This window comes from Equus caballus, chromosome 11 (assembly GCF_041296265.1).
Source record: "Equus caballus isolate H_3958 breed thoroughbred chromosome 11, TB-T2T, whole genome shotgun sequence".
In the NCBI taxonomy this organism is placed as follows: domain Eukaryota; kingdom Metazoa; phylum Chordata; class Mammalia; order Perissodactyla; family Equidae; genus Equus; species Equus caballus.
Window position 1 is genome coordinate 4,471,561 of NC_091694.1, and position 26,691 is coordinate 4,498,251.

The 26,691-nt window shown below is 42.9% G+C and overlaps 1 protein-coding gene across 14 annotated transcripts in view; it reads right to left on the reverse strand.

Moving 5' to 3' along the window:
* TNRC6C (trinucleotide repeat containing adaptor 6C) overlaps positions 1-26,691 on the reverse strand; it is a 141,104-nt gene that overhangs the window by 50,575 nt on the left and 63,838 nt on the right. For 12 of the 14 annotated variants that reach the window (XM_023651937.2, XM_070225884.1, XM_070225891.1 and 9 more), the window contains 2 exons: positions 21,891-22,217; positions 438-3,035 (listed from right to left, as the gene is read on the reverse strand). In XM_023651937.2, the coding sequence (XP_023507705.2) occupies positions 438-3,035; positions 21,891-22,217 (2,925 nt within the window). Of the gene's footprint in view, positions 1-437; positions 3,036-13,939; positions 14,125-14,153; positions 14,400-21,890; positions 22,218-26,691 lie in introns of those variants that run through there. The other 2 variants (XM_023651934.2, XM_023651938.2) reach the window with 2 other exon arrangements.

Genomic DNA, 26,691 nt, shown 5'->3' on the forward strand with positions numbered 1-26,691 from the left:
GAAGCTTTAAAAAACACTTCCCTCCACACCGCCAACACTAGAAATCTCTGAGTTTGACATCCCCCAGCCCCAACAGCTCCCAGGTCATTCTAACGAAAGCCGGGATTGAGAACCACTGGTTTACCTCATAAAGAAACCAAGACTTCGTAGTACACGCAAACTACCCTAACGGTTCCCTATCTTTCCTGAAGAGGATGGATTTGTTCTTTCCTCTCCTTTCTACTGAAAAGTGCTTAATATATTCTTTTCTTGGATAGAAAGCTATCAGAGAATCCTACTTTATTTATTCTCTTTGGATAATAGTTAAATACAATATTACAAGGTGAAAGGCACTTAATGTCATTCGCTATAAAAATACTAGTCAGAGTATGTATGGATATGCAATGAGGATAAAGTATTTTTCTTACTTTTAAAGTCACATAAAGTCCCTCTCATACCTGGGCCAAGCAGTGGCGATCGATTCAGCGGGGCGCTGGCCTGGTGTGAGGGCGGTGTCTCGCCCACGTTCGTGCTGTTACTCGTGGTGGTGGTGGTGGTGGTGCTGTTGGCTGTGGTACTGTTCTGGAGGCCTGGGTTGTTTCTATCCCACATGTTTACAGTTTTGTTGGTGTAACTGCTCGGGTCGCCCCAAGCTGAGGTACCATCATCAATTTCCATTTTGCGTCGAATGGATGGAGGAGAAGGTTCTTCCCAGCCCGTGGCCTCACCATTGTCCTTCTGTTTGACAGGGACCGGCCCCCCGATCCACCCTGCTCCTGTCTGTTTAACGGAAGCGGCTCCGCCCCAGTTACCCATGTTGTTGTCTTGGGGCTTGCTGGCCCAGTTCTGTTGGGGGCCAGGTTTTAAAGACTCTCCCCAGTTTGTACCTGGATTTACCTTTGCGTTTGTGCCATTGCCCCAGCCACTGGTCCCAGACCTTGTAGCATCATTCCAACCAGACCCTGACCGATTACTGTCGGCATCCCATGCAGAGCCAGCTTTTTTCCCATCCCCCAAGTGTCCAAGGACAGAAGATGAATCTGCCCAGTCTCCCGCTCCTGCACTCCAGGCTGGATTAGCTTTCTGTCCATCTCCCCAGTTCTGAGATTTGGATTTTTGAGGCTCACCCCAGGTGGGTGACTTGTCCTCCTGATTTATGGTCCCACTCCAAGCGTGGCCACTCTTGGCAGCAGCAGCATTATTAACAGCAGTAGAGCTTATCGAGTCCCCCCAAACCCCTGGGCCATTTGGCGCTTTGTTGCTGCTGTCTCCCCAACCTGTGTTTGCTGGCACAGCAGCAGGTGGTGAGCTGACCCACCCAGATACTGAAGAGGTATTTGTACTGTTCATGATGGACCCATCGTTCTTCCCCCCTGAGTTTGAAGGCTGAGTAGCTGCACAACCCCAGGCCTCTGTCCCATTGTCATTTTTTCTCTCAGACCTAGGGGATTCTTCAAATTCCCAGGCAGTGTTTTGCTTTACTGGAGTCTGTCCCCAACCAGTATTAGACAGAACTCTTGGGTCAAGATCGTTCCTTGGCAATTGGATGTGCCCTTGGTCTACAATCCCTTTATCTCGCCTTCGGCCTTCTGCTCCTTCCCTCCCAGTGCTTCCTTCATTGTGACTGCCAGAACCATCACTACTTCCTTCACTTGCTGTAGTTCCAGAAGATGCAGCTTTGGCCCAAGAGTTCATGTGTTCACTGCCGGGCTGCATGGCAGGATTCTGGCTGCTAACACTAGGACTATCCCACCCTGTTGATCCTTTCCCATTGATGTCACTATTGGAATGCTGGTTTGGGGGCTTTCCCCACTCTCCATTCACACTGGTAGAGGTGCTTCGGCTGGGGTGGCCCCAAGCTCCCGAATGGATATTACCTACGGCATTGTTGCCACTGCCCCTTCCCCAAGCGAGGATTCCAGGACCAGCAGGAGGTCCCGAATCCCAAGCGTTTCCTCCATTCCCTTCCTTTTGCACAGCACTGCTGGATCCATTTTGTTTAGCACTTAATGCTGAGTTCACAGTGTCTCCATTCCCCTGATTGAACCCAGAATTGCTATTTCCTGTGGCAGGGTTAGCTGGGGATAGTCCCCACACAGAACTGCCGATTCCTTCACCACCGCCCCCACTGACTTGAGAAGCTGATGATCCGTTAGCACCAGGAAGGCCTTGCAGGTGGGGTGGGATGATGGCGCCCATACCAACAGCCATGCCCCAGTTTGGCAGTCCATTTGCCTGCATTGCATTGCTAGGGTTTGGTGGAGGGTTCATGGGCTTAGTGTTATTTGGTCCATCAGTGTTAAGGTTCTGAGGTTGTACGCTGAAAGACACATTCTGAGAAGTGGACGTTTGTGGCTCTGTGCTCTCTTGTGGCAGCAAGTTTCCCCAAGCACCCAAAGTGCCTGCTGGGTTCCCATTGTGGTTGCCCATATTTTGGCCTACGGCACTGACTGGACTGCAAATACTGGAAGAGTTGCCTGTCGCCACAGCTCCTTCATGTCCAAGCACAGGCCAGGCAGCTGGGTTGGCATTAGGATTAAGGTTAAGATTAATGCCAGCATTGGAGTTGGAAGCACCCCAGCAATTCTGACTTCTCCCATCTCCGATCATGTTGTCCATTTTCCCATCCCCACCACTGAGAGAGCAGTGAGGCAGGCCGGAGCTGGAGCCTGCAGCTACGCCCCACACCCTGGCTGCACTTCCATTACCGTTTGCTCCCCCTGCTCCAAGGGCACTCTGATTCGAAGGGCTTTGGACGAGTGCGCCATTGGTGCCATTATTGCCATTGGTCTTCTTAGTATGTCCAGTGAAGTTGCCCTGGGCACTCCCTGTAGCCATGCTACTGTTCTCTGAGCCACAGTTGGAGGCAGAGTCAGTGTCTGTAGTACATTCTGAGGCAGATTCAGTCTCTGTTCCTGTGATGGAAGGCCACGCCTCCTTATCAGTCCTGTCTATTGTCACTTTATCCCAGCTGCGGGTGGCTTCGCTTCTGTAAGTGGGCTGCTGTCCCCAGTGGGAAGTTTCATAATGATCTGCCAATCCACTGTGACTGAGATCTGAAAAAGATGAAGCAAATTCAAAATTAGATTTTCTTTCTATTTGTCAATGAATCAGCTGTTAACTAGTCTTTGGGGGAAGCTCTTTATTTCAAATTTTCAATTCTGAATGACTAATGCTAAAAAATGACTCAAAGAAAAAAACTTTTTGTCTTCTTAATAGCTCCCATTTAAAAAAGAGTTAATGTTTCTAAAATTATATTAATTCTTACTACTACACCACCTTATTACCCCTCTTAAGAAGATTCACAATGCACATTATTAGCACACGAGCATCTCTGAAAGCATTTATAGTAAAGAAAGCTGCTGAATTGGAATGTAGCAGCTTGGAAATTTATGCGACACCTATAAATACTCAGTCTCTTTGGGAAACACTGGCAACAACAGAAAGTTCACTAGGATTCTTGAATACAATTTGCAGTTCTCTTCAAAACTTCTAACTAGAGTTAACAGCATTATATAGAGGCTACACAGCTCATTCTGTAGAAAGGAACTGTAAACGCATTGCAGAGTCATATAACAGAACGATATCTTGGGGGTGGGGGATGAAGGGAGAGAGAGAGAGGAGAGTTATTAGGAAATGCTATCTTATGTCATCAAGGTACAAAGGATTAGAAATGTTTAATTACATTTATACTACCTTATCTGTTATTACCAGCAATTCTGGTTTATCACTGTTTCCTGTGCACTAATAAAGACTATCCTCAGTCCCACATCTGCTCTCGGATCTCTATGCATTTCTTCTACACTCACTTTCTATTTCCTTAAATTAGAGTCTTTCCTTTAGAGACCCCCCAGAAGAACTTTACATGTTCTCTTCCTATAGTATTTACATAAGTTCACTGATGGTCCTTTTAAAGAATCCAGTATTTGGTAGCTGCATTTTGTTGCCTATGGTTTCCTAATTATTTGAGTATTTCTAATGTTGCAACCAAACTCCTATTTAAATAAATTTTCCAACAGACTTTATTAAAAGTATGTATCACTCAAAAACAAGTAAAAGTAATATAAAAAAATTAACTTATACATACAACAAACGCAAACAATTTAGAAATTCCTGACAGAGTTTCTTTAAGTAGTATGATATACAGATAACCGCGATAAAATATTTCTTCTCTTTCAGAAACTTTTCATCAGTATGTTCTTTTCAAATTTATTTTAACAAGAAAAATTGTACTCGTAGACAGTAAAACTGGGTTTCCCAAAGAAAATTCCTTTTAAAGTTTGATGGAGCTAAAAGAAAAAAAGTGAAAGTTTGTAAAGAATTATCACTATCACTAGGAAGAACATACTAAAGGTAACTCCAACCTTAAAAAAACAAAGACAGGATTTTTGTTGCCTGACTTAAAAGGAATACAATGAATCCAGACTTATGCTCTAGGTGATTCTAACCTAAGTAGGTAATTCCAGGTGAATAGTACAAATGAAAAATGAAGATAGGCATCAGAAAACTTTAAGTATCTAAATTACTATAAAACAACCAAGTTTTTTAACCCCAAATATTAGGGGTTGGCTCTGCAACCATGGTTTAGTACCATTTCCCCTGTTGGTTTTGAATATACTATAAAAATTAGCTTATATAGTAACTAATTTAAAGAGATAAATGAGCCATTCATTATTTAACATGGAAAATAAGACCAAGTGAAAAAACAGAGATTATTGCTTGTTATCAGCATGTCTACAATGTTCACCTTCTCAGCTGTCTGGCTTCTCCTGGGGACAGGGTGACCATGAGGCAGGCCACTCAACTCTTGACTAGGACAGCACTCACTGCAACCCACGCCCAGAAGGCAGGAGGTTAAAACCTGGCTTACCAATGCACTCCTTTCCAGGCGTGGGATATCTTTTGAATACATATTATCTTTTCCATTCCATAATAGCTCACACTGTAAAAGGATCAGCTCCTTGTTAATGGTCTATTTTGAGGGTTTCTGTGAAATGCTTTTTGACTCTTGCTCAGCCCCCAACTGGATGGACTCACACTCAGTTATATGTCAGGTTTGAAAGACGCGTCTCTATCCTTGATGGATAAGAAGGATAGCATTACAAGCTGGTGGAGAAGGGAAGGACTAGCTAATAAACGCTGCTGGACAACTGGCTAGCCATGTGGAAAAAGTCAAAGGAGATTCCTACCTCATATCACACACAAAAATAAATTCTAGACAGATTAAAGACCTAATTATGAAAAGCAAAACTTTTTAAAGCTTAATAAGGAAATACAGGAGACTGTCTCTATGACCTGGGACATTTATCTTCTTACAGAAGACACAAAAAGTTGATAAATTTGACTATGTTAATACTAAAAACAACTGCATGACAAAAGACATATAAAGGAAGCCACAGACAGGAAGAAGATAGGACAAGGATGGTGATCAGAAAAAGAATTCCTGGGGCCAGCCGGTAGGGCAGTGGTTAGGTGCGCATGTCCTGCTTTGGGGGCCTGTGGTTCGCCAGTTCGGATCCCAGGTCGGGACATGGCACTACTTGGCAAGCCATGCTGTGGTAGGCGTCCCACATATAAAGTAGAGGAAGATGGGCATGGATGTTAGCTCAGGGCCAGTCTTCCTCAGCAAAAAGAGGAGGATTGGTGGCAGATGTTAGCTCAGGGCTAATCTTCCTCAAAAAAAAAAAAAAAAGAAAAGAAAAGAAAAGAAAAGAAAAAAGAAAACGAATTCCTACTAATCAATAAGAAAAAGACCAAAAACCCAACAAACATGGGAAAAGGATAGGAACAGGCAGTTTAGAGAAGAGGAAACCCAAACTGCCACTAACACATGAAACAATAATCACTCTCATCCATATGCAAGAAATGCATGTTAAAACAATGAGACATCGTTTCATACTTTGGGTGGTTATTTTCACAGTAAAACTTGAGGATGTGGTTCCTTTTGGGGAAGATGAGAATGGGATTAGGGGTGGTATCTATGACATTTCTAAAACAGAGATCTGAAGCAAATATGGCAAAATATTATGCTAAATCTGTATTGTGAATATAGTTTTATTATTATCCGTACACTTTCTTCTATTTTAAAAATATTTCAAAAAAATTAAAAAATGAAATGTGATCTCAAATGAAGTGACACAGATGGAATCCCAAAAGGTGCCTAAGGTAAGTATCCAGTGCTCTTAGATAGTAGGAATGCAATTAAAATAAAAGAGCAAATCTTTACTGTGAGAAAAATGTGATAACTTTATGACAGCCAAGAGATTTAGTGCAATTAAAAAAGCCATCTGACAAATCTAGGAGATTGTCAGATGGCTTTAAAAAAAAAAAAAAAAAAAAGCCATCTGATCACTGAATTAGGTCCAATTTCTGAAGGTGAGTTCCTCGAGGGCACGGACAGTATCTTTCCAGTTTTATATCCGTCATGCTTACCACATTTGGGCAACCAATAAATGTTTCCTGGACACAGAGAAGAATAACCGTATAGAACCAAACCTAATAAGTTCTAGGTAAAGCTGCCAAGCTGCTGCACAATCTGAAGTCACTTCTCAACTCTAAAAACATAACGCTCAACTACAGAACCCCCAAGGTTCTCAGCTCTCAAATTTATGATTTCTAGAGCTCATGTATTCTACACATTAACATGAGAACCACACACAAAAAACGCCAATCAATATTTTTGGCATAGTCAATCTCAATTACAATATTTAAGCAAAGATTTTTTTTTTATTGTGGTAAAACACACAAGATATAAATTTTCCACTTTAACCCTTTTTGAGTATGAAATTCAGGGCTTTAAGTGCATTTATACCGTGCAACCATCACCCGAACTGGCGCTCTGCACCCATGAAACAGTACCTCCCCGTTTCCCTCCTCCCCCGGACTCTGGTAACCACCATCTTATTTCCTTTCTCTATGACTCTGACTATTCCATGTACCTCCTATAAATGGAATCACGCAACATTTGTCCTGTGTGACTGGCTTATTTTGCTCAGCATAATGTCTTCAAGGTTCATCCATGTTGTAGCACGTGTCAGAATTTCCTTCCTTTTTAAGGCTGAATATGTTCTATTGTATGGATAGAATACATTGTGTGTATTCATTCATCTATCCATGGACAATTCGGGTTGCTGCCATCTTTAGCTATTGTGAGTAATGCCACTATGAACACGGGTGTACAAATTTCTGTTCCAGTCCCTGCTTTCAATTCGTTTGGTATATACCCAGCAGTGGAATTGCGGGATCACACGGTAAACCTATGTTTAATTTTTTGAGGAACTGCCATACTGTCTTCCACAGTGGCCATAGCATCTTAAACATGCCTACCAGCAATACACAAGGGTTCCACTTCTCCATATCCTTGCCAACACTTATTTTCTGTTTTTTGATTAATAGCCAATCTAATGGGTGTGAAGTGGAATTTCATTGTGGTTTTGATTTGCATTTCCTTAATGATTTGTAATGTTGAGCTTTTTTCCACATGTAAAGCAAAGATATTTTTATAATCAAACTTAATTATCCCATTTAAAATGAACAGAATCGAAGAGAAATAACTACATCGTATGGAGATAAAAAAACATAAAGCCCAAAGAGTTTTCAATCAATATTGTAAAATAATTCCAACACACGCCATTGTCCTACTCAGACGACTTTGTTTGGAATCTCCTACAAATACTTATAATCAAAACATAAAACCAGAAATAATACATATGAATACAAAAATGAACCGAAACATTTAATTTTCAACACTATGAGATAGTAAAATGTAGGGGCAAAGTCGTTGCTTATGAGAAAAATAAACAAACCTGGGTCTTTACATTTTGAGTTACATCTCCTAATATTCTACAAGAAACAGTAATTTATAAACTTCTCTATGAGGTGCTAAGAGGCTAAGGCAAGTAACAAATTTAACATAGAAACTAAACCTGAAAAGGGTAGACAGAAAATGAGGAGAAGGAAATGAGGTGGAAAATCCTGAATCAATAATGCTGATAAATGCTTCATGGATAGTCCTCTGCCCTTAGAGCTTTACAACAAAGGGCCAAGGACCAAAAGCTAACATTGGAATTAAGCGGATAACCCTGTGAGAAAAAGAATTTATTTTCATTCACATAAATTAAAAAATCTCAAATTTCAAGAAAAATGTGTCACTAGGATAAAAAAAAAAAATCATTGTACCAAGGTGTAGGCAGGGGACCTAGAGGTGCCCATGCAGCCTGGGCTGTTCCTAACAAGCAGGTCCATCTTTTGAAGGAATGATCACCACAATGATGAAGTCACTACCACGTCCATGCCTTCTCAGGGCATGTGATAAAGGGCTCAAGATCAGCACCCACAGGGCAGTACTGCAGGAAGAAAGCAAAGTCACTCTACACACATGCCCATATCTGAGACAACAGGGTCGGGTGAAGTCATGCCTGTGCATTTACATACTGGAGATCTCTAGAACTCTTCTACTTACAAGGAGAACACTACCTCCCTTTGCCACCACCCTAGTCCAAGGTCCCTGCATTTTCTGACTGGATTATTCTAACAGCTTTCTAACAGTCTCCTCCATACCCACTGCTGTTCCTCTCCAGCGTGTTCTCAATAATGCACCAAGCATTCTTCCCAAACGGACAGCCAACAGATGGCGAACGCCTGTTTGAGCACTTCAAAGGGTTCTGAACATGAAGACCAAAGTCTCGCAGCAGGTACAAGGCTCGGTTCTCTTTTGGAATCGCATTTCACATCATTCTTTCTCTTGCTCTGTGTTCTGGCCAGTTCCTCAAGGCACCATCTGTATCTTCCCACTTCCATGACAGGGCCTTAGAAGAAGGTGTCCCCTACCTGGACTCAAAGTCTATTCATTTTTCCTACCTCAATTCAATGGACATCTCATTTAAGAAGCTTTATTTCCCCAGTTAGGACCCTTGGACACATTCATTATAATGGTCTTCTTTTCCTTTTAATTCATTTAGACCAGGAATTGGCAAACATTTTCTGTAAAGGGCCAGACAGTAAATATTTTAGGCTTCATGGGCCATATGGTCTGTGTCACAACTACTCAATTCTGTCACGGTGCAAAAGCTGCCATAGATAATACGTGAATGAACGAGTGTGGCTGTGGACCAACAAAACTTTATTTACAAAAGCAGGTGTCAGGCTAGATTTGATTAGACAGTCACTATTACAGAGTGCCTCCTATGTGCAGGCATCATGCTGGGGACACAGTGATGAACAAGATGGACAAATTTCTTCTCTCAGGGAGCACACATCCTAGTCTGAATTATCAGTGCGACTGTTTGTCTCTCCCTTGAGGTTGTAAGCTCCACAAAGGCAAGGACTGTCTGGTTTTGCCTGATTTTTTTCTCCAGTGCTCAGCAGAGCATCTGACACAAAATACGTAGCGAATAAGTATCTAGTTAATGAACAAATGAATTAATAATGCTTATAAATACATGAAAACAGTCTGCCAGTAACATAAGATAATGTTGCTTAAATTTTCAGTCAATTTTGAAGGTAATATTAAGCTTCAGGTGCTATGTTGGCTAGCAACCAACTTAACTGAAATTATTTGCAAAAATATTGGGTTATCTATTCAGACAAAGTAGTAGAAAAAGAACTAATAATTCAAGATCTTTTTTATTCAGAAAAAATTACAACTGCCACTACAAATCTGCAACTAAAACACAGTCTCCTTCAAAGATAAGTCATAGAACCACAGACGTCAATTTGGAGCAACGACATTTTACTTAAAACAAAGCAAGCCAGCGAGCAGTTGTACTGTCTCTTTTCTTCCACCTGCACTGTCTTCTCAGGGGGCCTGGATAAGCTGCAGCCTCTGCGCAACCTTGTGGTCTGGCACATCCCCTGTCATGGGAACAGAGCAGGGAGAGAGGGCAACAGCCCTCCCCATGTGGTTTCAGACTACAGCTGCTGACATTTAATGTTTGGCCTGCCCTTACGGGACACACTGCTATTCTCTCTTCCTTCTTTCTTCTATTTCAGTTGTTCTTTTGTTTCTTATTTCCTGGCTCTTCAATACCACCAAAATGAACTAGGTTGGGGCCGGCCCGGTGGCGCAGCGGTTAAGTGTGCACATACCCCCACTTCTTGGGAGCCCGGGGTTCGCCGGTTCAGATCCCGGGTGCAGACATGGCACTGCTTGGCACGCCATGCTGTGGTAGGCATCCTACATATAAAGTAAAGGGAGATAGGTATGGATGTTAGATCAGGGCCAGGCTTCCTCAGCAAAGAGAGGACTGGTAGTAGTTAGCTCAGGGATAATCTTCCTCAAAAAAAAAAAAAAAAAAAAGAACTAGGTCTCCAAAAAATTGATTTTACTGAAAATTCAGTGGCAGTATATGGAGACAAAAAGTACATAAAAAGTAAATGAAAGTTATCTTGTGTTTAATCTACCATTTAAAAGCTCTTTTTCCAAGGACAGGTTCTAGGTATTTCTCTGAAAATTATGAATGCAAAAAACAAAAACAAAATTTAAAAAGCCAGAGACTATCCACCATTCTGAGCTATTCTTTTACTATCAGAAACAATTTGAAAGTAGTACACTTTATCATCATGCCTTCCATTTGGAGGCGGGCAACAACAGACACAGACAATTCGATTGCTATAAAGGACAGTACTGGGATAACTGGTGAAATGTACATGCATTAAATTTAGATGTATTACATATTGGTACTATATCACTGTTAAATTTCCTAAATTTATAACTGTACTGTGGTTATAGAAGAGAACATCTTTGTGTACAGGAGATATTTAAGGGTCATGATATCTGCAATTTACTTTCAAATGCTGCTCCAACAAAGACAAAGAAACAAATAAATAAACACATGTGGGAAAGGAGCCTAGATGACCAACAGAAGGCCCAGTGTCAATCCATACAGCAAATATTAGTAAAGCCTTTCCCCTGTGTTTTTTATGTAAAAAATAAACAAAAGTTCTAATTTTCCCCACGTCGGCAAGTTTGGAACACTGAACCTTTTGTCAAAGGTAAACGAACTTGATAATGTCCAATTACTTTGCCATGATACACCCAGAAATCTGTTTGGAATGAAAGATTTTCACCTTTACTCCCCATTCCCCGGACGGCCACATTGCTAAGACTCTCCTACTTAGGCAGTAAAATCTACAAAAACACATAACTGAGCCCATGTGCGCTGACCCTGGCACAAAACATGGGGTTCAAGGAATGACTGCAGCCCTCAGACAATCCTTCCTTTTGACCGAGACCCCCCCCCCCCGGACACCTGTCACGCCCCATCCGAGGAGACTTCGACAATTATATGTGGCCTTGGTTGAAGCCTAGGAGGTGACGATAATCTGATCTAGGGGCCTTGTTGTGGGAGAGCGAGCAATATCCAGGTGGCAGAATTGACAGGACCTAGTGAAAGATTACAGATGCAGGGAGCAGGAGAGGGGAATTCGAGAGTGATGTCCAGATCTGGGGTTTGGGCCATGGGTAGATGGAATGCCACCCACTGAGCTCGGGAGCACTGGAGTAGGAGCAGTTCCGGGAAGCAAGGGAGGAAGGGAGATGATGGGTTCAGACTGAGACATATTGAGTCTAGGGTGGCTTGCAAGACATCCAGTGGATCTGTCCAAAAGTCTGGGGAGAAATAAGCCAGAAGCTCAGAAGTGAATGCTTCAGTCCATTAGTGTAGGGAATGCCCTGTCCCCTTCCCCTCCATGTGGACTAATGCATCTCTGCAGGTGCTCTGTCTAGCTCCCTAAAAGGCCATTACTGCTGCTCTTTCTCTTCTTCACTCCACTCTACTAACCTCTTCAAGAGGCCGATCAAGTGGTGGCTGGATCAAACAAGCACCGAGTGATTGAGGTACTGTCATCCACTGAACAGTACCCTTTTTCTCCAAAGCAAGAACATGGTGCGAGAGAAAAATATTTTTAGTGTCTTAGATAGTAATAACACATAGATAAATGTATAGCAAATTAACTCGTTAGCCTCATTGTAAGCCCCTCCAGAGGGTTCCATGTATAAGGATTGCCAGCCTTTTCAGGGTTGAGGAGGAAAGTCCTCATTTCCAGGTGGACTTGGGCATTTCGTGCCTGGGTGAGAACTGAGCCTCTCCTTTCGCCTCCTTTGGTAGCAGTGACGCCTTACTCCTTGGTGTTCCCAGATCCAACACATTCTCAGTGCCCCAGGAGCTTTCTTTACAAATGTATCTCTTCTTACGGTTTGGAGTCCCATACTGTGTCTGTCCCTACGTGACTGTAGTCATAGTGTCCTCAACTGCAAGTCCCTAAGCCACCCACATTCAGCTGAACGTGCATGGTGAACAGTCCTACCTGACAGAGACCTCAGACGTGAACACGACCTGCCTCTTCTCAGAGAACGTGCCAGGCCATGGCAGGGACAGGCAGGAGACACGAAGGCTCCACTCCTTGCTTTAGTTTTTCCTTATTTTCCTTCTTTCACTTTTATCTTGTTTTATCATTTTTTCTTTCTCAAGAAGTTTTAAAGTGGGTATCAACTGTGTCCTATGTACTTTAATATTTAAAAAAAATAATGGTTTAAACAAAAAAATGTATTTGAAAGCTGGAAAGGTCTTGAAAACTAGAGAGCAAAAAGTTATGACTTTAGTACAGTATTTATGGTCTTAAAATACAGACTCAAGTTGATTTCAAAATGCCACTCACCACTGTCAGAATGCAGTGGTACAAACAAAGCAAGCATCAGAACACCAAGAGCAGAACGGCTGTCTCCAGCACAGGAAGGAGGCAACCCTAAAGCCACTTTGGAGACACGCGGCTCTACCCCCTCCCTGCTGTCTCTTCCCCGCTTAGACTCCTTTAAAGTCTTCCACGGGTCCCTGAGGAGCCCAGCCTGAACAGCTCTGAGCCTGGGAATCCCCACACGTGTCTCCTCACCCTCGCCACCATCACCATCATCTTCATCACCACCACCACCACATATTTTGACACTAGAATGTATCCCCAAAATGAAAACGTAAAAAGACTATTATTCTCTGTGTTTAAAGCACACTATTCTTAGGAGAACTTTATGACTTCAACAACATTTGAATAGCATGCTTTTCATAAACCAAATTCTCTTCACTGTGCTATTAATTCACAAACCTATCTTTTAGTAGTAATCTAAAAGAACTATGTGAAATGACTGACTTCCAGGAGGAGGTATTGTGAAATGAATGAGCTCTTAATAAACCAAGACTGAATTCTCTTGTCAGCATTCTAGCCTTTCCTGGACAGCCCAGGAGCTTTAGAAGGCTAAAATCTACATGCGTCTGACATGCAGCAAGTCGGAGAGTTTATAAGTAAGAGTCTTCATATCCATAGGACATCACCCACTTCACAGCACTTTGAAGTTCCGAGTATTTCCATACATCTCGACTTAACTGAGCCTTGCAAGTTATGTCCACTTCCAGATGGGGAAACAGTGGCTCAGAGAGGTCAAATGAGAAAAGGCGCTGTAATTAACAAGCAGCAAGGACTGAACTAAAACCTGCATTTTCATAATAAAATTTAGTGCTCCTTCCACCATACCATTCTATTATCAAAATAATTTCTCCCCCAAAAAGCCTTAAAAAGAAAAAAGTAATGAAGTTTGTGTATAATGTTAAATTCTCTTTTCTTCTGCTGTTTAAATGATTTACACATTCCAAAAAAAGGTGTCTCTATAAAAACCTACGTAACATGACTGTCTTAAGTGATTACATTAAAAAGAATAACACGATAGCCTGGTTTAAAGAGAAAAGCTGTTTTTTGTTTTTAAATTCTAAAATGTTACCACATAAAGATACATTTTTCAGGGAAAAGTATTTAACAAAGAGCTTCCAAAAGCCACAGTAAGCAAAACTGTAATTAGGTATCAAATCAATCAGATAGGGAAGTGTGCAGAATGCTTAATTAGTACTAACAAACAGCTCATCATTCTTGATCACCACAGCCCTTTTAACTGGAATTACAAAATCATAAACTATACCTTAAAAACATAACTCCAAGTGCCTTCCACAGTGGAAAATGTACGTTGACTCATGTTTTCTGATGGCACAAATCCTCGCCCCTTGGCGGTCCGGGGCGGCATAACCGTACAAGCGTGCCACCTTTGGGAACCCGGGAGCCCCCTCCCAGAGCCGCCGCCAGCGCCCCCTCGCCCGGAGCCCGCCCCTGAAGCTGGCGCCGGCGCGTCTACACACCGGGGAGCGGGCCGCGCGGGGCGGAGGAGACGGCTCGCCAGAACGACGCGGACCGCGTCCCGGCCCAGCTTCCCGCGCTGGGCTGTCCTCCACACGGCAGGCCGCGCGGCGCCATCTTCCCGCAGGGCCCCCCCGGCCGAGCGCGCGGTCGTGCTCGGAGCGGCCGCGGGCAGCAAAGCCCCGGGGAAGGGGCCGCCCGCCCGGGGACGCTACCTGGCCCGCCGGCGCCCGCGGCGCTCCGGACCCTCAGCTCCGCCGCGGCGCCGCGCGGCCAGGAGACTCCGGGGCCGGCCCGCGCCCAGGCGACCTGCAGGCCGGGCCGCCGGCGGGCCGGGGCTGCGATGCCCTCCACCCCGCAGGCTCCGAGTCATCCCCTTGGAGCAGGGCGCGCAGCCACCCAGAGGAGTTGGAAGCCTTGCTATGGAACTGCAGCTGACACTAAACCGATCTTCCTTCCTCTTTAAATTCTTTCAATTGGCACAAACATTTTCACTGCAGGACCCAGTTACAGTGAGCACCAGAGCCACTTTTCTTCTGTTTTTCTGAAAGTCAGCCAAAAGAATAACAGCATATTGCCTATTGGCTGCATGCAAACACACTGCCCCTCTTTGCGGCGGCCTTTGTTTTCCGTTCTTCTTCTTTCCCGCTTTCCCTAAACAGCCGCTAACCAGTTGGCATGCCACCACTAGCTATAACATTCTCAGCAGCCCCATATGTAAACGGGCAAGTGTCCAACTTCTTAATTACTTTCCTGCCTCTATCTCAAAAAGATCTAAGCAGCGAACAGCACCATGTATTAATCAAAGCCTCTGTTTATAAATGTACAAAGCAGTCACCAAAACAATCCATTGTTCTGCCTTTAGCACAATGAAAAACAGTTTTTTTTAAAAGATGAAAGCTCTCAAGTGTTTCAAGCTGGAGTTACGCTGTAGACTTGCAAGAACATACTCTGAATAGAAAACAACATGATAAAATGATGTCTTCCAGGAACCTTCATAGTGCGAATCATTATATTTATATACTAACACATCTTCCCAGTTAAAATTTTTTGCCAATGGGCTAAACGAGCTACCTTCAAAATCAATACATGAATTCAAAAATCTATTTTGCCCCGTATTACTTTATTAGAAGGCCACTGTTTTATTTCAGGACCAGCTGTTCTTATTTAAAGACAGAACCTGGACCCGGAGCTGAAGAAACCCTGGCCTCTCCATGCAGGCGCCCTTCTGCCAGGGGTGATTCGTCACGTCTCTCGGTGCTGCCAGGAGTGAGGAAGGAGTCAAGGTTCTCCCAAGGGCTGAAACCAGCACCCAGCTCAGTACTATTACTCGCCCAGTTCTGCCCTGCCCTTGGGGGCGGCGGCCGCCGGGACTGAGCCAGCCTTGCTACAACTGAAATGCTCACACACCTCTTCCTCCCAGTGCTCTTCTTCGGGCTCCCCTCAGTTCCTTTCCAGTCCGGACAGGACTTTTCTAGGCCTGTGCCACCGTGGCTGCTCTGGGCACACCATGTTTTTCCATGAGGGATATCACCCACAGGAGATATCTAAAGTGCAGTCACAGTATCAACTACTAAGGGGCACTCTCATCTTGATGCTGGAAAACATCCTTATTTTGAATAGGTAGCCCTCTATAACAATCTACTTTTGCTTTAAACTCATTGAGTTTCACTTCAACATCAGCATTATTGAACCTTAAAGGTAGCCAGGACTTATTTTTGCATGTTAGTCTTGGAAGTCTGGGTTAGGGTAGAAAATGTGATAAATGTTGACTTAAATAATGCTGCAAAACCAGTGACACCTCTCAACAACACCCAGGGTTAATGTGGAGATGGCACTAAGCCAACACAGAGAGGGACGATGGAACCTGAAATCCTGTAGAAAATGAGAGGAAGAGTTTAAATTGCTGTTCCTAGCAAAAGTTCAGCTGGTCCTCAAACACAGTGTACTCTTTATGACCAGGTGACAGGGCACAATGATGGTGGTCACTGGAAGGTTAACGTTACCTACACTTCTAATGGTTCCAAAGAGGCAGCAGTCACCTCCATTTTTGTCCCCATTGCCTCTTGACAGTCTCAACTCCCCTATCATTAGCTCATGCCATAGGGTAGAGAATAAAAGCCGAGCCTTAGGCTGGCAATAGAGAGCTGTGATGTCAGGGGTCTCTAGGATATACTCCTAGAGTTGGAACACCTGAGTCAGGAAGACAGGATCACCTAAAATTTTTATAAATTCTGGCAAACTACCCTCCATAGAGGTTGTACCGATTTACATTCATATCTGAGCAAATAAGAGCTGTCCTTTCCCACACTCTCATGGCCAGGCGTGGTTGTTCTGGAGTCTTATTGTGAAGACTAACAAGTTAATATGTGCAAAGCAGTTGCATCTAGCAAAGTGTAAGCATTCAATTAATAGTACTGTTGTTATTATAATAGATTTTAAAGTTTTGGCAATTTGGTAAGTGAAAAGTGGTATATCACTATTGTTTTCATTTTCACTTATTTTTTCCTGATCACAAATATTATCTTTCAATATGTTTAGTACTAATTTATAGTAGTTTTATGATCTGCCTGTTCAAACTCTGCCCATTTTTCTATTGACTGTTTTCTTCCCTTGTTGATTTGTAGGAATCCTTGGTATTTCTTCTCAGGTTTTATTTATGGGCTTGTACAAACGTCTGTAACTTTTATACACTCAAATTTGTCAGCCTTTCTTTTCACGGCTTCCTGCTTAAGAAAAAACTGCATCTCAAGATTTGGAAGTCTTCTCTTGCATCATCTTCTAGTAGTTCTCACGTTTGTTTTGCACGTGGCTTTCGAAGCACCGTATTGATTTGAGCCACTGTTTTCCGTGATCTGGAAAGCCACCTTCCTGCTAACCTCAATCTCCATGCATCCGTGCTTTCCTCCCTGGTCCATTTTGTTCCGTCAACCTGTTTGTTTACTCCTGCCCCAGTGATGCAGTTGTCATTACTAGAGGGGCAGAGCTCCTTCTCATAATTCATTATTCTTTTTCAAAATTTTCTTGGCTGTTCTATTTATGCAACTTTACTCTCCTAGATGAACTTTAGAATCAGCCTGTCAAGTTCCAAGAGCAGTTTGTTGAACAGTTTGAAGATGAATTTAATTTGACTTGATCATCACAAAATGGTTTTGTGCCAGTTTACTGCTACTACTTAGTGATACTAATAGCCAACCTTTCTAGCTCTATTTCCTGTTGCTGCCCCCTTGCACTCTGTCCCCTAGCCACCCTGAACCACCTTTGTTACCCAAAGAGGCCCTATAATTGTGGGTCTACGCCTTTGGGCATGCAGGTTGCTCTGTCACTTGCTTTTCACAGCTCATCTAAACTCAGCTCACATCGCCTCCATCAGAAAGCCTGCCTTGGCAGACCCCCATAATTGGTCTGGGTCAGTTGCCCCTTCCATGTGTGCACATGGCACCCTACAGTTATCTCTATCACAGCCCCTGTAAATTGCCTATTTACCTAATGGTCATTCCAACACACTTTAGCCATGAATTGTGTATCCCCTACATTTAGCACACATTCAATAAATGTTTTGCTCAATGAATTAGTGAAGATACGCTTAAAGAAGCTAAAGTTTTCAAAGGTTAGCATCTTCTCGCCCCTTCTCAGAGGTGTGCAAGGTCAGTGTGGCACTGCTGCCTAAACATTCTGATGGAGTAACAAAAGGAAAGAAATGGTGAAAAAGTATTAAGCTAGCGTACCGGTTTGTCAAAAAACGGCAAAACTTAGGGTTGCAATATTTCTATATGAACAAATTTGACAGATCAATGTGAATCACAAGGTGAATCATAACAAAACTTTATAAGAGCCAGACTGACCTACTGACTTACATCCTTTTAGGAAACACATGGTACATAAAGAAAAAGAATGATGACAGCAATCCTTGTCAGGCCAGTCCTCTCTCCACATCCACCAGCTGTCTTATACAACAGTATATACAATTTACCCATACATGCAAGGCTAAAAATACTAGCAATTCAGTTTTCAATTCTTTTAAAACTTTCCCATCTCTGCACCTATACCATTTAATTTTATCTGCATGTCCTTTCTCTGTTTGCTGGCATGGACACGTGGGCTTTCCGTTACTACGGGAAGGGCTGTGACAACCTCCCCCGTGGAAGAGGCACACAGTCGGACGCTCAGCCGTGGGGAAACCAGGATGTCTGCTTCTTTGATCAGCTTTGTTACATACTGCAAGGATAAAGGCGTTCAGACTCCACAGCTCCTTCCAGGGATCTCTGCCCTTCTTTACTCTCTGCCAAGCACACTAAAACTTGGAGAGCAGAGTCCCACATACCGATACACTTGGGAATAACACAGGAATTAACGTGCTAGGCTGAAGTAACTCCCAATTTCATGTTTCTTGTCACTGGAAGCAGTCTGCCGTTAAATTCTTAAGGATTAGGCACTCACCTGCCCCTGCTGGAGTCATTCTATCTCAGTTCTGCTGACCCAGCATTCATACTCTTTAATTTAACCTTACAGTTAGAGGAATGGAATTATGAATGAAACTCTATTTTTCATTTGAATGTAGGAATGGCTACAGGAGTGAAAACCTGCTTACACAGATACAAATACAATGAAAATCTATGTATTACTTAAAGTTATAAGAGCTTTTACTTCAAGCAGTATCTAGAAAAGTTTCAATGCAGCAAGAAAATGTGGTTACTGTTCTAGAACATACTAATAAAATTTCACTTGGATATGAATTAAGAAACTTGCACCATGAAAACGAAAAGTTGACAGAATACTTCCACTCTAGGAAGGACAACTGAAATTTCAAAATATACACAGGTCATAGAGCAATGAGAAAGCTTTACTGCACTGCTGTTGAATTCAGTCATTTAAAGATTTTGTTAGTTAAAAAAAAAAAATTCCTGCTCCATAATAGTGTTTCAAAGATGGGTACATATATGTTGCATATTTTATAAGTCTCAAAAGTCCCACAGTAACAGCTATTCATCTGCATTTAGTGAGCACTTAACGATATTCAAGGCCCTGTGCTAAGTATGAAACAAATACCTCATTTATAAAATCCTCTAAAACAGGAATCTTCTCATTTTACAGACGAGTCTAAGGTGCAAGAAATAAGGATGAATTGGCGAAGGTCTCACAGGAATCACGTGTCTGGAAACTGAATCAGACCTCTGTCCCCCCGGCCTGTCTCTTGACCTCTCTGCCATACCGCCTCCATGCATGCTGATGCTCACTTGCAATCCCTGTGCTGATTCCAGAACAACATGGGATGGTGTTCCTGCAATGCCTTCCACTGACAACATCAAACAAGCTCTCTGGAACAGTGTATAGGTCAGAAATCAAAGGGAAGGGACTTTGGAGACTAGAGGTCATGACCTCGCATTTTGGATGAGAAATGGAAGTACTAGCTGGTGGCATAAGCAGTGCCAGCTGCTCGGTCTTCTACGGCTCAGAGGTCTTTGCACCTGCTAAGCTAGTCGTACAGTAGGAAGTTCAGACACTTTCCCTATAGGATACTTGAGTAGCCAACAGTAGAGGTTACACAGTATACAGTGAGTGTGAAGTTCTAAGTTGCAGACTGAGTACCTTACAGCTTCAGGAGGAGCAGTGAGGATGGATATACATAAGGGGGTTCATGGAGGGTGAGGTGATGATTTGGAGAGAAACAAACAGGAAGGGCAATCAAAGGGGTGCATGTACTGGGAAAGACAACACTGAGCAGGGAAAGGAAACAATTCCAATTAGAAGAGAAAGTAGGTCATGGAGAAGAGAAGGAAAAATGTTGACTAGACAAGGCTGAAGGGCCTTGACAGCCAGGCAGAGAAACTGAACCTTTGTGGATTAGGAATGAGGAACCAGGACAGGTTTCTGAGAGGACTTCTGATGCAACGAAAGGTGACGAGTTAGAAAGAGTCACGTGGCTATGATACCAGAGACTGTTAAGGAAGAGATGAAATTGGTGTCAAAGATTTTTGCTAGGGAGTCAAAGTCAATCATCTCTTATTTTATTAATATTAATATTGTATAGATTACTTCCATTTTCTGAGCTGTTGTTATATATAACTTAGTCTTCATGATTAAATTGATGATTTAGTCTTCTCTATACATATTTTAAAAGTAGAATGAACTAGGAATAGCTTTCTGGAGAAGGGTATAATATTTACAGACAAATATTTTATTAAAGAAAATTATTTTCATACCAAAATTTTACTGAATCAATTCCTTGATTATTTACCGCTTATCTAAGGTACCAGTGACATCTCGCACTAGTAGCATTTGATGAGAACACTGATGCCATACTGCCAACTAATCAAACAACGAGACAAATCCAGAAAAAAGCAGGAGCCAAGGAAAAAACCAAGAAAAAACAAATCCAAGAAAAAACATTTCTTTTTCAGTTTTTCAAAACAAGCATCTTAAATTAATACACCAAGCTGTTTAGGTATGACTACACAATCTTTGTCTCTACTGAGACCTTCCTGAGGGCCGATTTCAGTGTACAAAGTAACTGTATGATTGATTACAAACTGCGTGCAGCTGAGTAGATGGGACTCTGTTTTCAGTCAGTGAATATATTTGATCCTTCTTCTCTTCCTTGCTTCTTGGTGACAAGCACTGACCTACAGCCCCTCCACCAGGACTCTGGCAGGTGAGAGTCAACACTACTATTTAAAGAGACATGGTGAAGTTGCCTAAAAACATTGGTTCTAAATCCACCACGGTTTTGAGAACTACTGCTAGAAATACTTTCAGGTCATGCAGGAATTATTCCCTGTGTTAAAAGGCGGCACATGAAAGAAAACAAATACTAACACGACTGTGACATTTCTTTTAAACTCCAGTCTAATATGCAAAACACCCCTGCTTCTCTAATTACAGACCTAACTTCACTACCATCAGCAAATGTGGTTTCCATGCTGGAACCAGTGCCAGTTGTTAGTTAAATTACTTGACACAGAAAGATTTAAGAAAATAACAGAGAAACATGGCAGCTGAGTACACGTTCTTTGATCTCTTCCAAAAATTTCTATAAAACTTCTGTAAAGAAATTTTTGAAAGTATAAATCCGTAAGTCAAGAAGACGGGAATAGGAGACATAGGAGATGAAAGACGTTAACATTCTGGAAGCTGGAAAGCAAATAAGCAAGTGGTCATTTCTCCTGGGAGCAAAGACAAAGCCACATCTCACAGCATGCAAAGAGGCCAACAAGAAGCAGGTGGATCAGAACCCGGACCCCCTTGGGGGCTGAGTGCAAGGAGGTATCAGGCGGGTTTGGCTCAAAGTGTTTGAGTAAATTACAGTTAGAAATACCCATTCCCCATCAAATGCCACGACCTCCCTGCAAAGCATGTGTATGTGCAGCCACGAGACAGATTTCTTAGTAAATTGAGAGGAAAGAGTTTTATTTAAAAGTGCTCACTGCAGGGTTCTAAAGCATTTGCCTTGACAGATTTTTATGTACTGATGGAGTTTCTGGTGAGAAACAAACTTAGCTGAAGTAGCTAATGCCATCTGAAAATATGGGAGAAATAATAGAAATAAGTAGGGGAAAACAGAATCAAACTTTAAAATCCACTTGAAATCTATCTATCTACCAATCATCTAGCTAGTTAGCCCGCTCTGTTATATGTATATAGTGAATATGGACGACACTGTGCATTATCACTCGGCCGCAAGGCTGAAAACAGCACACCGGTTCCAGATAAAAAGAAGTCCTCATTCTATGTGGTTTTACCTGGCTGGAGCTTGCTGGGATGCTGCTGTGCTCCGGCTCCAGGGATGGGAGGAGGGCTTACCCCCGCGGGCCCGGCACTCTGGCTCGGGCTCACACTGGTCAGAGCCCCTGTAGGCAGCGGCTGACCTCTCTTTAACAGCTGCTTCTGTTCTTGCTGGCGGAAGCGTGGAGGCACCTCTCGAGGCAGGTAACGGGAGGCAGCTGGCTGCTGGCCGCTGGCAGGTGCACGTTTGCCATTGCTGCTGTTGGAGAGAGTGCTGGTGGAAGTACTGGCACTGGGACCGGCAGGTTGGGGCTGGCTTGAACAGGTCTTAGTAGGTTCTGGCACTGTAAGGAACAAAATGAAAAGAACCCAAAACTTTAGTAACATCTTCTTAAAACCCAACCCAAACCAAAGAAAACAAAGCAAAAACTACGGAAGAAATGACAGTGTTGTGCTTTGGAAACAGAACTGGACTAAAATCTAGTGTTCCAGGTTTGAGATCCAGTTTTCCTATAAATCAACTGCGATCTTGAGCAATACCTCTTGGGCCATAGTTCCTCATCCGTAAAATGGGTGCTTAGGTCAAGTTAGAGCAGCAGGTCTTGGGGCCGGCCCGGTGGCGCAGCGGTTAAGTTCACACATTCCGCTTCAGTGGCCCGGGGTTCACCAGTTCGGATGCCGGGTGTGGACCTATGCACGGCTTGTCGAGCCATGCCGTGGCAGGCATCCCACACATAAAGTAGAAGGAGATGGGCACGGATGTCGGCTCAGGGCCAGTCTTCCTCAGCAAAAAGAGGAGGATTGGTGGCAGATGTTAACTCAGGGCTAATCTTCCTCAAAAAAAAAAAAAAAAAAAAATAGAGCAGCAGTTCTCACACCTCAGCTTGCATCAGACTCAACCTGAGGACTGATTAAAGCCCCAATTCCTGGACTGCGCCCAGGGAACTCAGTAGGTTGGAGGGAGAGGGGCTACTGTGAATTCGCATTTCTGACAAGTTCCCAGGCGATGCTGATGCTGCTGGTCTCTGGACCACACTTTCAGAACCACTGCTCTCAGTCAGTGTTTCTTAAAATTAATGAACTTTCAGATGTCCATGAATTTATATACATTTTTAATTCTGACGACAATCTAAAAACATATATATTGAGGCATTCTGGGTTATCTGAGTAACTAAAGATTTGTGGTGATGGTATCTATAACAGTACTACACTCTAGTTACAGATTTATTGGAAAAGAACACAGGTGGGCTAATTTGCAAATGATGCATTTGCGTTAAGAGAAAGCCAAAATGCTGTCAGACCACAGTGCATAAACAACGGTTTCACAATAATTCCAAAAGAGAAGAGAAGCAGAAGGCTGAGGGATAACCCTGAGGGTTACACTAATGAGCATGCCAAATGCAGAAGGTAATCTGAGCATAACCCTGCATGCAGATGGGAGTGCAGACACGTCAAGTGCAAAAGAATCTGACCCTCAACAGTGTTCCCATCTTGAACCTGAAATGTCACTATCTAGGATATTATGTTTATCTTGCTATTTGAATAAAGTTTTTCTTTCAACTTAATCTGTAAATCTCTTTGGTTTCATAGTTGAGTAAAACAAGTTTACACCTAGCTCCGTAATCTCATACATATAAGCAACATTATAAAAATATTTCCAGTCAACAGTTGGGGGAACATGAGACGTTACTGTTTGCCTTTAATTACCATTCCAGTCAGCCTGCATTTCTTGTCTCCCAACACGGGGTCTGCCGTTTACCCCTGTCACCCCACACTGCACAGACAGTATCCACAAGGCCTCTGCCCACTCTCTTTCTGGTACACTGCCCAGCAAACTCTCAATCCTGGATGAAGCCACTGTCTGCTTTTTCAAGAAATCACAGCCATGCAGTTTGGCACCACTCTAAGTTCATGGTCCCTAACCTCAGGATACCCTCAGTACTTCCCGACCATCCTACAATTTCCTGGGTCTGCCTGGTCCCACTGCTGTCAATGACTCATTCAAAGACCGTCCACTCTCGAGCCACTAATGCCTTTATCTCCCCATCCCGAAACTTCGTGTTTTTATTTTTTTATTGAGGTTAATAGTGGTTTGTAACATCATATAAATTCAGATGCATATCATTCTATTTCCATTTCTGTGTAGACTACATCATGTTCACAACCCAAAGACGAATTACCATCTATTACCGCACACGTGTCCTTTTACCCCTTTCGCCCCCTCCTCCCACCTCCTCCTCTGGTAACCACCAATCTAATCTCTGTGTTTGTTGTTGTTGTTGCTTTTATCTTCTACTTATGAGTGAAATCACACAGCATTCGACTTTCTCAGTCTGACTTATTTTGCTTAGTCTAATACCCTCAAGGTCCATCCACGATGTTGCAAATGGCAAGATTTCATCTTTTTTTCATAGCTGAGTAGTATTCCACTGTGTATATAAACTATATCTTCTTTATCCATTCGTCCCTTGAAGGGCACTTGGGTTGTTTCCAAGTCTGGGCTACTGTGAATAATGCTGCAATGAATGTAGGGGTGCATCTATCTTTATGCATTCATGTTTTTGTGTTCTTTGGATAAATACCCAGCAGGGGAATAGCTAGATTGTATGGTAGTTCTAGTCTTACTTTTTAAAGGAATCTCCATATTGTTTTCCATAGTGGCTGCAACAACTTACATTCCCACCAGCAGTGTATGAGAGTTCCCTTTTCTCCACATCCTCTCCAACCCTTGTTATTTCTTGTTTTGTTAATTACAGCCATTCTGACGGGTGTGAGGTGATATCTCATTGTAGTTTTGATTTGCATTTTCTTAATAATTAGCAATGTTGAACATCTTTTCATGTGCCTACGGCCAACTGTCTATCTTCCTTGGAAAAATGTCAATTCAGATCCTCTGCCCATTTTTTTTCCTTCTTCTTCTTCTCTGCAAAGTCCTCCAGTGCATAGCTGTATATTCTAGTTGTAGCTCCTTCTAGTTGTGGTATGTGGGACACCACCTCAGCATGGCCTGAAAAGCAGTGCCATGGCCACACCCAGGATCCGAACCGGTGAAATCCTAGGCCGTGGAAGCAGAGCACGCAAACTTAACCACTTGGTGATGGGGCTGGCCCCTCATCTGCCCATTTTTTAACTGAGTTGTTTTTTTGTTGTTGAGGTGTATGAGTTCTTTATATATTTTGGATATTAACCACTTATCAGATATATGGTTTGCAAATATCTCCTCCCAGTTGTAAGGTTGTCTTTTTGTTTTGCTGATGGTTTTCTTTGCTGTGCAGAAGCTTTTTAGTTTGATGTCGTCAGATTTGTTTATTTTTTCTATTGCTTCCCTTGCCTGGTGAGACATGATGTTGAAGAGCATAGAGCCTATGTTTTCTTCTAGCAGTTTTATGGTTTCAGGTCTTACCTTCAAGTCTTTAATCCATTTTGAGTTAGTTTTTGTGTATGGTGTAAGATAATGGTCTACTTTCATTCTTTTGCCTGTGGCTGTCCAGTTTTCTAAATACCATTTATTGAAGAGGCTTTCCTTTCTCCATTGTTATGTTCTTGGCTCCTTTGTTGAAAATTAGCTGTCCACAGATGCGTAGGTTTATTTCTGGGCTCTTGATCCTGTTCCACTGATCTGGGTGTCTGTTTTTGTCCCAGTACCATGCTGTTTTGATTACTATAGCTTTGTAGTATATTTTGAAATCAGGGAGTGTGATACCTCCAGCTTTGTTCTTTTTGCTCAGGATTCCCGTGGCTCTTCGGGGTCTTTCGTTGTTCCATCCCAGACACACGAATGTCACACCGTTCTTTGTCCAACACTGCTATTACTCCTATTTAAGGCTAATACTGTATTTCATCAAGTCTAAGAATCACATTTCTTCTACATTAACATCACTCACATCGGGACGTGTCTTACCATCAATGACACATCAGTTAATTGGCAGCATTTTTCCTTTCCAAGTAGTACATGAAATACCTGCCTATATATCTCATAATCAATGTGTCAGAAAGGCAAGGCAAGGCAAGGTGCCCTCCACAGCTCTGGATCCCATCTCAGGGAGTTTGTGTACTTGAGTCCTCAACCCATGACACTCTCCAGAGCAGACACAAAGGCCCAAAGCATAAGAGTGGATCTTAGAGATTAATTCTTTGTTTTATAAATATTCACATACTTTCTAGCAAAAGGCTTAATATGATGGACATCACCAAGTGCACAAGAGAAGAGAATCCAGCCACTGTGTTTGTGTGGAGAGTGGAGGAAGACACATTTCCAACTTCTAACTTGCCTAGAGATTGTGTGGCCACCCTGCAACTAGCTCCTTCTCATCAGTATTTAAACATGCACAAATTGCTACTATCTTCAAAGACAGCATCACTGCTCTCCTTGACCCCAAATTCCTCTCCAGCTACCTTCCAATTTCGGTCCTCGCCTCCAGTCAAAAGTCTTGAAGAGTTTGTTTACGCTGTCTCTCTCTGCTTCCTCACCTAACATTTGCCCCTTAGCCAGCTTCTCTTACCCTCCTCTTTGTGCTAACTGATGACAATGACTTCCCTGATACTAAAATCCAAGGCCATGTTCTCAGCTTTATCTTCTTGAACTCCCAGCTGTCTTTATCGGCAGTGGCCCCTTCAGCCATCTTGACACTCTCTTCCTCGGCCTCCCTGGTGGTGGAGTCCTTTCCTGGGCTTCCGGCTTCTCTGGCCACGCTTTCCTGCTCCCCGGCAGCCTTCCTCTTCTGCCCTTCTTTAAGGTTTTCTTGCAGACACTCTTTGTTCATACACTCATCCTGCTCAACCAACCTACTCCCAGAGCTTCATTTATCAACCCTGTGG